The sequence below is a fragment of the Nylanderia fulva genome, unplaced genomic scaffold (assembly GCF_048542155.1).
Source record: "Nylanderia fulva isolate GAGA-0341 unplaced genomic scaffold, ASM4854215v1 Scaffold8, whole genome shotgun sequence".
Lineage (NCBI taxonomy): Eukaryota > Metazoa > Arthropoda > Insecta > Hymenoptera > Formicidae > Nylanderia > Nylanderia fulva.
This window is the reverse complement of record NW_028190916.1, coordinates 3,505,264-3,516,782: the sequence shown is the minus strand read 5'-3', so window position 1 is coordinate 3,516,782 and position 11,519 is coordinate 3,505,264. Positions and strand designations below refer to the sequence as shown.

The 11,519-nt window shown below is 42.9% G+C and overlaps 1 protein-coding gene across 1 annotated transcript in view; it reads left to right on the top strand.

Moving 5' to 3' along the window:
- Positions 1 to 837: 837 nt before the first annotated feature.
- Pi3K21B (phosphatidylinositol 3-kinase regulatory subunit alpha) overlaps positions 838 to 11,519 on the top strand; it is a 36,105-nt gene continuing 25,423 nt past the window's right edge. Inside the window, 2 exon segments of the mRNA XM_029309593.2 lie at positions 838 to 6,195; positions 6,197 to 6,913. Of these exon segments, the coding sequence (XP_029165426.2) occupies positions 5,827 to 6,195; positions 6,197 to 6,913 (1,086 nt within the window). The 5' untranslated portion in view covers positions 838 to 5,826.

Here is an 11,519-nt window from a genome sequence, read left to right as displayed (position 1 = left end):
GTCGTACTATTATTACATACTCGTACTATAAATTTTTATTCTAAATGTTGCTGTTTCTGATCTTCTAAACATTGTAGTTTGAAGAAATACTTGACAATCACAAAATTGTTTAAATTTAATTCGAAGTTTTTTTTATTATTCTGTGTGCGCGAAATATAACATATTTAAACACGAAAACTTTTTTTTTTGTGCGCGATAGAAATATCTATCAGTTCTTTTTTTTATATAAATTTGGGAGGAAAATTGTCCGCTTTTGTTTCCAGGATTTATTTATTTTTATTTTTATTATTAATGACGCCTGGATTTGATTGAGCATTATCAACCTCCGCCAGCCATGCGTGCCATGTTAACTATAAAATTCATGTCAACGCTCGCTCTCGTTGCCCGATCAATATCCGTTGCGAAGCGGTTTTCTCGTGCGCGCCCGCCGCTGTTTCGTTAAATAATTCGAGAAAAAAATCCAGCTACGAGTTTAAAAATTCGCATTTAGACGAATGGAATTTTCGTCGTCAAAGCTGTCATGTACGAAGTCATCAACGACGAAGCGATTAATCTCATCGTGAAGAACAATACAATTCCAATTTCGAAAATAGATACTTAACAATTTTGTCGAAAAATCGATAAGAAGATATAAGGAGAACGCCGAATATTTTAAACCTCATCATTGAAGATCTGGATATCAAAACGAGGAATTTTTCACATAATAACATTCCATTTGCGATCGAATTTATGTGTTCAAGAAAATTGTCATCGTGAAAGAACTTGGAGTAGCATTAATTTCTTTCTTCTTCTTTATTAAAAATCTTCTATCAAAAGAAAATGATCATTCCGAAAAACACAGACAAAGAAGTCGAGACACATCAACTTATTCTCTTTATTGACATCCCAGTTGAACCTGGGCGACAAGACGAATTCGACCTCGAAACTGCTCCAATATCTTCGGCTTTGATTCTTCTACAGGAGCTGGCCACAGAGACAAAGACCTTCGGAGCATGTCAGCAAATTCGCAGCGAAGTTCCATTTAAAGCACGACTGTGCATGCATCTCAAGCACAACGCGTTCGCATAATCAAGCATCTTATTTTCAACATTCCAGAATCGATTTTACCGACTTCTTACTGTGGTTTAACTGGATACGGTAGCGAAAAAAAAGAAGATTATTGTAGCTTCGAAAAACCACGGTTTTAAAATCCTCAGCAAGTAAGAAGAGAAGTTCCTATAGTGTCTCGAAAAACTATAACGACCAAACAAGTTTCATCCAATAGATTATTTTCATCCATCTCCTTTTCATTATTTCAAGGGTTGCTTTTTAGTCTTTAAGATTGGAGACACCAGGAATATCAGGGACTTGTCGATCAATCCAAATCTGAACCAAGCAAATTTGTGTCATCCATGCGATTGTTATCGTCACAGAAGTCACTCCGCTGATTCCTACGGTAATAATTCACAAGATCATCGCAAATGATCCGACACTATAGGAAGAACTACGGAAACTCCCAGAAGTTATCAATATAGGTTTCGAAGCGGATAATTTCCGAGCGTATTCACGGTAGTTCGAGCTCAGTCGATCCGCTCGTCGCCTAGGAATGTTCGGCAGGAAATTTTCATTCCAACGATTCGATCGGGCCGAATGAGGTACGGTTCGGGGCACCAACGTCATCCCGGTACGAGTCTGCCATCGTAAAGGCCACGAGAAGAGCCGACAAGTGTCGGAGATGGCCGAGGTGTGGTTGCGCCGAGCCACGAGCTACCCTCGGCAGCAGCTCACGACTGGCTATGGCTATTGACCGAGCTTGGCAGACCGGCCGGTCAGCTGTGCGCTTCGCCGGCGGTGTGGTATTCTCCTACGCGACCAGGAAGAAGAAGCCGTCCACGTAAAGGAGACGGTGTCGTCGTTCGTCAGGCCGGCGATAGAGAAAAAGAGAGAGAGGGAAATCCGAAGAAACCGGAGCAGCGAACGTGTCCGTCCGTCCAGTCGGATCGAGGTGGAGTCGGCCAGGAGAATCCAGGAGAAGAAAGGAATCCAAACGGCGAATGGTGGTGATGCTCGCGAAGACCGTTCTCTCGCTTTGGATCTGTGGCTGCGCGTTCTCAGCTATATATCAGCAAGTGGAATCAGGAGTAGAGAGAGAAAGACCGTGCCTGGTCCCATCATCATCATCGTCGTTGTCGTCGTCGTCGTCGTTGGTGGATCGGTCCGAGTGAAAGCCCAAAGCGTATACGATCCGTTCGCTATACACCGCCGCGAAAGATAAAGACAGTCGGAGTAGGAGAGTAAACCAGACGAAGCGCAGCAAGAGAAAAAGAGAAGGAGGATCTTGGCCCACGGGCAACACTCGACATGTAGAGACCGACCGGCTGTGCACGGCCAACACGGAGACGAACCCACGAGAGAACGAGAGAGTGGCAACGAGCGATCCAGGAAGAGCGAGAGAAGGAAAGAAGGAAAGAGACAGAAAGAGTGAAAGAAAGAGAGAGAAAGAGAGACAAACGTGGAAGGGGACGTTGGATGAGAGAGAGAGAGGGAGAGATAAAAAGAGAAAGATCGAGTGTGGGAGAGACGCGGAATGAAACAGGGACAGAGGTATAGTCCAGGATAGATAGGTGTTGTATATATACCTATGTGCGGTGAGTGACGTGTGTGCCACCGCTACGTGTACAGGTGTGTGCGCGTAGCGCAGGTAGACCGCCGATTGCAAAAAGTGCAGCGCTCTGTGGACTTTTCCATACCGAAGAAGAACTGCGTGCGTGCGTGCGTACGTGTTGTCCGTCCGTGTATACGTGTCTCTCTCTCTCTCTCTTTCTCCTCTTCTCTCTCTCTCTCTCTCTTCTTCTCTCCCTCTCTCTCTCTCTCTCTTTCTACGTGCATGTATTTGTGCGAGAGTGCGTGCGCCGCCTTCGCGATTGCAAAGAGACACCGGCGAGTTTTCGGCCTGTGTACCTGCGAACGAGGACGGACGAGAATTCCGAGCGATCGACCGACCGACTCTTCTCTCTCTTTACGATCCACATGATGATTTCGCTGCGGGAGGGGAAACGAGGGAAAGCAGGCAGGGCACTCGGAAGGGCAGCTAACTCGGTTTTGTAGAGGAGTTCCTTCGCGCGCCAAGTGTGAGGAGGGAAAGAGAAAGGGAAAAAAGAAGATTGTAGTTGATATCCTCGTGAGAGAGAAGGAACCAGGAGGTGGACGTCGTGGCGCCGACGTCGAGAGGATATACCTACGTAGACGGCTTTACCGGATGGAAACAACCACGACTCGTCGACCGAGAGAAGAGGAGGTAATAGGATCGTCCGCCACCAAGGTCTACCTTGCCGGCCGAGAGAGATAGAGTGACAGAGAGGGAGAGGGAGGGAAGAAGCCAGAAAGAGTGACAGAGAGAGATAGAGAGAGTGAGCGAGCGAACCAACCAACCAACCAACCAACCAGCCAACCAACCTGGTACACACGAACTCCAACTTCGCCGTTGACTCGCGGTCGGTAAAGCATTGGGACGACGGTGGCGGTGATCCAGCGAGACACTAGCGTTCGTGAACGAGCGCGGCTGTTGGCAGTCGCGGCTTTCTAGCGGACGTGATAAGGACGAGTGGTGCGATCCGGCGAGCAAAGCGGTCGACCGTGCGAGAACGAGTTGCGGGAGGACGGAAGAAAGAAGGAAAGGAACGAAGAAGCGAATCGGCAACTATTCAGCGACCCGTCATATATTCTCCGGATCGAAAATTTCATACGGTGCTACATGTGTTACGAATCGCGCTGCTACTTGAAGGACCGAAGGAAACTGAAGAAACCAAGAGAGAACCGGGGAGAAAGTGAAGAGAATAAAGAAGAAACGGGGAGAAATATCCGAGAGAGAACGCAAGAAGAATCCTTGGTTAGCGATCCGGCGCTACGTGGATTTAATCGCTGAGAGAAAAGCAGGAGAGGAAGCCAAAAGGAAGAAAGGAAACAGGACCGAATGTCCTTGATGGTCCATCCGGCGCTACATGATCGGGCTGAATTCGCGACCGACATTAAATCGGGCATATCGAGGGACATTAGAGGCGACCCACGTTTCACTCGCTCCGTTCGGCGGACAATGCGACGAGGCGAGGAGAGGATCATCTACTTGCTGATCAGCGCGAACCCGGGCGATAAGCAGAGCTCGCCATCTCGAGTTGAGTTGAGCCGCTGACTCGGCGGACACGGGAGCTGGCTGCTTTAACGCTTATTAGTGTCCGCGATTATTTCAATTATCCGCGAGTAATTTTCACGTTTACGCACATCGTGCACGAAAGGTTCCGATCGTCTTATTCCACACTACCCGGTGCGCCAATTTTGCTTTTCAACGAGAACCAAGAAGAGGAGACTCGCCGATTTTCACGTGTACACACTGTTCGATGCTGGCTCTTTGAGAAGATGACCAAAAGTCCTGGATCTTGACGAAGTGAACGGTGACGAACGAAGAGATAGAGACTCGCGCTTCGGAGTCTCGATCCACCATTATTAATCGCTAGGGGAATAATCCTAGGCGGTGCCGGTTTTCTCGATTGATTCGTCCAGGACGATTCCCAGGATAATCCTTGGAATTTACTCCGGATCGCGCTCTCGATAGGACCACGAAGATCATCTTGTCTGTACGCTCTCGCACTCGTGCGGCGCTACGCTTGAAAATCGTTCGGTGTCGTTGCTTGACAAAACCGGTTTCGTTCGGCTCGGCAAGTCTCGGCGTTTATACAACGGTCGTGTGTGAGAGCGCGCTGAACGCGCGACCACGAGAGAGTGGTAGGAGTGAGATTTATGGAAAACGAATTTACACGAGGTCACACCCACGGGAGCGGCTATCTATCTCTCTTTCTCTCTCTTTTTTCTCTTTCTCTCTCCTTTTTTTGTATCTTCGTCTCTCTCTCTCTCTCTTACTCGCTCTTCTCCTTGTAACTCGTTCTATCTGTCTCTCTTTCTCTCTCTCTCTCCTTCCGTTTCCCCTCTGTTCATCTATCATTTGATCCTTCGCGTTACCTCTGCTCGTAATAACTACGAAATCTGTGCGATAACAGCGAAAATCAGACGGCCAGACGTCGACCACGTTGAAGGATCCTTAAAGAATCGAGATCTCGATCGACGAGAGAACGATACCGCTTCGATATATCAATCGGCCGGATAAATATATGCCATACTTGCAACGGCCTTGAAGAATTCTGTCTCGGATCGTCGTGCGAAGAATTAATCGGCGAAACGAAGATAGATAATGAAGCAGTTCAATGACACAAAGTCCAAGGGATTTAGCAAAAGGAATGAATTTTTGCCAACAAAAGTGAAGATACTCAGGTCTTTAGAATACCTAAGATCAGACATAACTTGCCAGGAAAACTTACGATAAGAAGAATTTTATGCCGTCAAATCGTATTCTACAATCGATGCCAGAATTAGCTAGTAAAATAAATGAAACTTTGGATTACACACACGAGAGACAGCATGAAATCGGTTTAATAATTAATAAACGTAATAAAACTTAAAACCATTTTCTAGAAAGAGATGAACGTTGTACGTGAATTACATTTAAATAGGGACGTTACGTTGAATTGTATTAAAGCGCGCGTTGAAGATCCAAAAGTGTTTCCAACATTTTCAAGCGTCGCAATCGATCAGAGTGCGTAACCAGACTGAACGGAGAGAATCTCGAGACAAGGTTCGAAAGAAAGAAAAGGAAAATGTCAAGGGACCTGGGTAGCCCGCGGAAGGAGCAGGACTCCTGGGACTCGCCCGGGTCGAGCGGCAACGCGTCGGTCGCGACAACGTCGACTTCGTCGAGGAAAACTTAGCCGTCTCGCTTGATGATCGGCTACAGTGACGATGAAACGTGTGACGAGCGCATCCGTTGCGGCCGCCACGGCCGCCGCGACCCAGGTGCATCACCAGGCCAGGGTCCAGGAGTTGTTCGCTCCGGGACCGATGTCGATGACGACGACGACGACGGCAACGGCGTCGGCGTCGACGACGACAACAACGACGACGAGTGCGTGCGGTTCCTCGGTCGACGAGCAAGATAAACAAATCACGACGATCTCCACCTGGCTGGAACCGAAGGGCTCGCCGAAGATCAGCCCAGGAACGAACGACGAGAACAATAAAGCTAAGTCTACGGCGATGTCGCGACTGTTGGCCGTCGATTCCGACAACTACATGCTGCGTAAGGGCGCCGCGACGGCGACAACGTCGGTTAGCCACGGCGCCGCAGGCGCCGTCGTCCACCGCCTCCTCGTCATCGCAGTCGACGTCGTCGTCGACGACGTTAAACGGTACCGCAAGCGTGCAGCTACAACGGCAGATGCAGAGTCTCGCCATAGGATCGGCGAACGGGTCGTCGATTCTGGCGACGTACGGCAATAACAGCGACCACGTGAACGTCGGTCAGCTGTCAAGATCGACGGCGACGTACGTTTCACCCAGGTGGTACACCGCCAGTAACAGTAACCAGGTGACGAGGCAGCATCGAGAGGGAGCAGCGGCGACCCTCGAGGAACAATCTCTGCAGCAACCGCAGTTGCAGTTGCAATCGCGTACGACGAACTCGACGACGTCGGTGGAGGACCTCGAGGGCGAGCTCGGTTTCCCCAAGTTGGTGTGCGCGAGGCTGGTGTCCTTTCATCGGTATATGTGTTGGTGCGGCACGGCGGAGGCCGTCGACGCGAACGATCGCGCGAGTAATAAGGGCGGCAAGAGCGGCGCGGCTACCTCGTACGAAGGGTTCAAACGAACGGTGCGCGATGATAATTGTAGTAGTAGTAGTAGTCTATGCTGCTGCATGTGCGGTTCTCTATGTCCCGCAGAGTGCCATGCGTGCTTCCACATCGTGTGTTCGGACTACAGCGGCCAGCACCTGTGCCAATGGTCTACCAAGGGTCACGCGCTACCCGGCCAGGTTCACGACAAGGACAAGGTCAGTAATCGCTCCTTCTCCTTATACATTACGTCCGCATGCGAATCGGGTCATAGCTCGTGTATTAGGTCGTTGCATTCTTTCTGTCGGATCGAACATGAATTTCATTAGAAACATTGCCTATTATTTATTGACTGCTTATCAATTCCAAAATAGATGTTCATAAAGTAGGGCTTTTAGAACATTGTCATTCAAGTTCGCGATTCATCTTCGAGATTCGAGTTTTCAGTTCGAAATTTTGAGAACCATCTTTGGATTCTTTTGACGTTTTCTCTTCTTATGTATTGCACGAATCTTTTGTAGCCGCAATTGCATTTTTACTCAGATTCAAATACAAAGTTAATAATTTGTTACTTGTCAAAGCATACAAAATTCTATAGAAATTATGCAACGACCTAATGTTTGTTTCCTTTGGGAATGTAAGGGATGTAATTATTTTTGTCAATTAGCAGAGCGAATGTCGTGCGATCCGAATCATGTTGCTAAAAACATATTTTTTTACGCCTTTAAATATGCAGATTTTAAAAATAATGTAAAAATATTCACCGTAAGAAATCTATTATATTTTAGAGCAGTTTTCGAATATTTCCAGTAGAATTTTTACAACGTAAATCGACTTGTCTTGCAACACATTGTTTCACATAGGAATTTGACATGATCGAATTATCTTTTGCGCATGCACTATCACAGTTTGGCGAAACAAAAGCGTACAGAAATCTCGTACAATGCTCAAGGCAAAATTACAATATTCAACGCTGAAACTCCAGGCATCGCAACAAAAAAGTTTAAAACTATATCGAGACAATCACGCGCAAAAATTTCGAGATCAAAGGAAATTATTTCCGGTATATGTGTGTGTGTGTGTGTGTGTAATAAGGATTTCCTTTTTATATATCTCATGGTTATTGAGGCATTAGCGAATGCAGGAAATTTTTATAATACACGTAAAATTGATATTGCACAAAATACGAAATATTTTTATCGTAACAAAATTTTATATTTTTTTAAAGAGTTCTTTCATCTTTCTTTCTCTTTAATCATTCTCTTTAATTTTTTTTAACAATTATATTAGTATATTATTTACATGGAATTTTAAAGATTTCTTTCGATTTATTTAAACAATTGATGGTTCCAACAATCTCCTGAGCGTTAAACTAAACGATTTTTTTCCTGTTATACCCGTCTCGATAAGAAGAGAAGCTAACTGTTCCAATTTCGAATCGCCTGAATCTGTCCAGGTATGCGATTTCCATAGCATTGCCGCTATTTGCCGGCTACGAAAGTCTATCCCGAGGCGCGTATCTAGTCGCGAATTTTACATAAACGTGCGAGTGGCGTTATCAGGGCGAGACTTGCCCAAGGCTCGATGGAGTAATCTAAATTCGACGGCGCTCGTCATGAAATTGAGTCGGGAAAAAAGCGAAGAATCCGAGGAAACGTTGTTCCTTTTTTACGAAAGATGGAAATACAGTGAAGAAAATCATTCTAATTTGTTCGAGCTAAAATTATTCTTATAAACTAAAATCATTTGTTATTAGCGCAATAGTAGATAAAATTGATAAAATTTTAAATTTAATAATGTCGCGGCATAGTACAAACTTATAAAGTAATAAAGGATATTGAAAGAAGATTTATAATATTGATTTCTTGCAAAAATATAAATTACACGAAATTATAAAAGAATGTAAGTTTAATAATTTTTTTTATATTTTTTAATCATGTAATGTAAATAAATTGCGTCTTATTATTCTGCTTAATCGAATGAAAATCGATAAGTGAAAGTTATAATGAAATCAATCATTTAAACATGAAAAGCGCACAAGATGAATTGCCTTTTAAATCTTTTAACCATCGTAATTTAAGAAAACTGAAATAAGCCTTTTGCAGCGATACAAAACGATATGCTACTATGTCTGTGTCACAGATGAACAGATTAAATGAAGTTAGTCTGGTGCATTTACATTTAATTGCAGCGTAAAACTTAATAAGGGGACATTATATTAAGAACAGAACATACATTCTCGCGGGTTTCAGATATTATCGATCAAGTTTAATGACTCAGATAAAAATCATTTCTTACGACTATATCTAAAAATTATTGAGATCGTAGCGATTTTTCTTTAATCATCCCACGCGCGAGTTTAAATATAACTCCGAATACCGCGATTTTATTATTGATTATTATGCAACTTTACTATAACTTTTTTTGTTCTCGAAAGGAGGAAGTATCTCTATAATAAAATCATTCCCATTTGCATGCCATTCTATCTGCGGTAGGATTTCCATCGCGGAGGTGATAACTTCCGCGAAATAAGTTCCTCGTCTCTCTTATAGAGCCTCATGACGGATCGGGTCGCAAAAATTCGCAGCGTCGGCGATCCGTGGGATATATAGCGCAAGGAAGAGAAGAAATGATCTCGGCGCGGATTAACCGAGCGTGTCGATCGAGCGGACGCGCAAATATACACGCGTTGCTGCGGCCGACGTAAATTATTCGGACGAGAGAGGACGACGGACGGAGGTCTTATCTCGCGTCACTGTCGTCACGATCGCGGACTCGGGGTTACGACTTGGGGAAGTTGGCTATTTTTTCTTTTTTCCGCGCTTTTTCCTCTTTTTCTTTTTTTTTCATGCTTTATCGGGTCCGCGTTGCCCGATAACGACAGCCGGAGACGTCTCTTCTCTTCGTCTCGCTGCGCCTCCGCGATCGCAATCCATCGATTTATCTAATCGGACTTGGCCGGTCGTGTGTGGTTGCGTTAAATCGCACCATTTGTGTTCGACGCGCTGCGTATCTTCGGGATCGAGAAAATCGGGAGATGATGCTCCTCCCGATGATGCGCGCGCTTGACTTTTACGTAATCTTCGCCGATTGACACCCGGATAACAATAGCGGCTTGTCTAGAGAGAGAATAGAATCATTCGTAGAGAAGAAGAAACAACAAGAAACATTTCATTCTTTTTATCACTTTTTTTTACAAAGCTAGATAATAATAATAATAATAAATGTTAAGCACGTGTTAAACACTGTATTACGCGCGTGTACATTAAATAATCATTAAGTGAAATCATAATTATCGATCATAGAAGATTAGTGCGACGATGGACATAATGTTATAATTGTATTTAATGATATTGCACATGTGTGTCTGGCTTTTATTACCCTCCAGAGCTTTATTGCTCACCGATAATTAAATAAAGACCATTGGCATTTGAATTTTCTATTCGATGAAAATTTAATAAAATTTTTGAATTATTTGACTGATTTAAATTATATCTGTAACAATTGTGATTCTAATTATGTAGGGCAGACAAAAAGACATCTTAGTACTAGGATTAACGAACACCGACGTAATATTAAAAATTCAGCGAGCAATTTTTCTGTTGTTAGTGAGCACAGAATTAATCAAGGACATGAATTTGATTGGTCGAATCCTTTAATTCTGCATAAAGAAAACAATAGAAGAAAAAGAGAAATAGCCGAAATGTACTTTATCAAGAAATTGAATTCCACTATCAATTTACAGAAAGACACTGAAAGCTTTAGTACGATATATGACAGTTTGTTTAGAAATTGAAGTAAAAAATTTTTAACATACATTGTTGGGAGCCATTATTAGTAGTTTATTATTGGTATGTTAAGGCAGGATGACATAAGCGAACCGAATATATCTATTTATTTATTTATTTATCTTTTTATTATCTTATACTTTCTATATTTTATTTTTTATTTTTATTTTTTATATTTTATTTTAGTAATTTGCCATATGGTACATCACAATTTAGCGAGAATGTAAATATTGTTAACTTTTAACTTTGACATAATTTTCGGCGTGTTTATTCGTTAGTACAGTGTGTTCAGTCGTGGCAAGATGACACAAGTGAAACGCAGTTAATTTACCATCCGATCTTAAGTTAAGTCTCACCGGAGCGTACTTTTAAATGTCAATAACGATATGCAGTAACTCATTGTAAGTCTCATTTGTTACACTTCACGTTTTCAATTTAAATGTTGATTCTGATTGCATGTACATTAATTTCTAGAATGCTTCTATTGTAATTTTGAAAAGGACCACAGCCCGTATGGTCGAAACGTCAATAAATATAGTTTAACAAATCTAATAGACAGCCAGTGTAGTCAGTTTAATATCTACTACCTTAAATTATATCTATCTTTTTATTTATTTATAATTCGAATGAGTGAGAAATAAAATAAATTTTTAATACGTGTTATAGAAAGCTCTTATTGAGAATAATTAAATTTTGAAAACTCTCAGTCACAGAAGAAATAGCAACATGATTTTGTAATTGAAGCAATTTAGTTTCCACTTAAATGATTGTATAATGATGAGGAGAAATATGATTATGGATGTGTTCTCTGAAGCGCGCCATAATAGAGATAGCTTGTATCATAATCAAATCGTAATGTTGTACATATACAAAAGCAAATATAAGTGATTCAATTAAATTTGAAAAAAATTGATACGTTTATTGCAGAGGTAATTACACAAGAATGATAAAACTTGCTAAAATTCCTTATACATAGAAAATATCTTAATTGAATCGAGATGTTATCGTGATTACGAGACAATATATGTTTCTAATA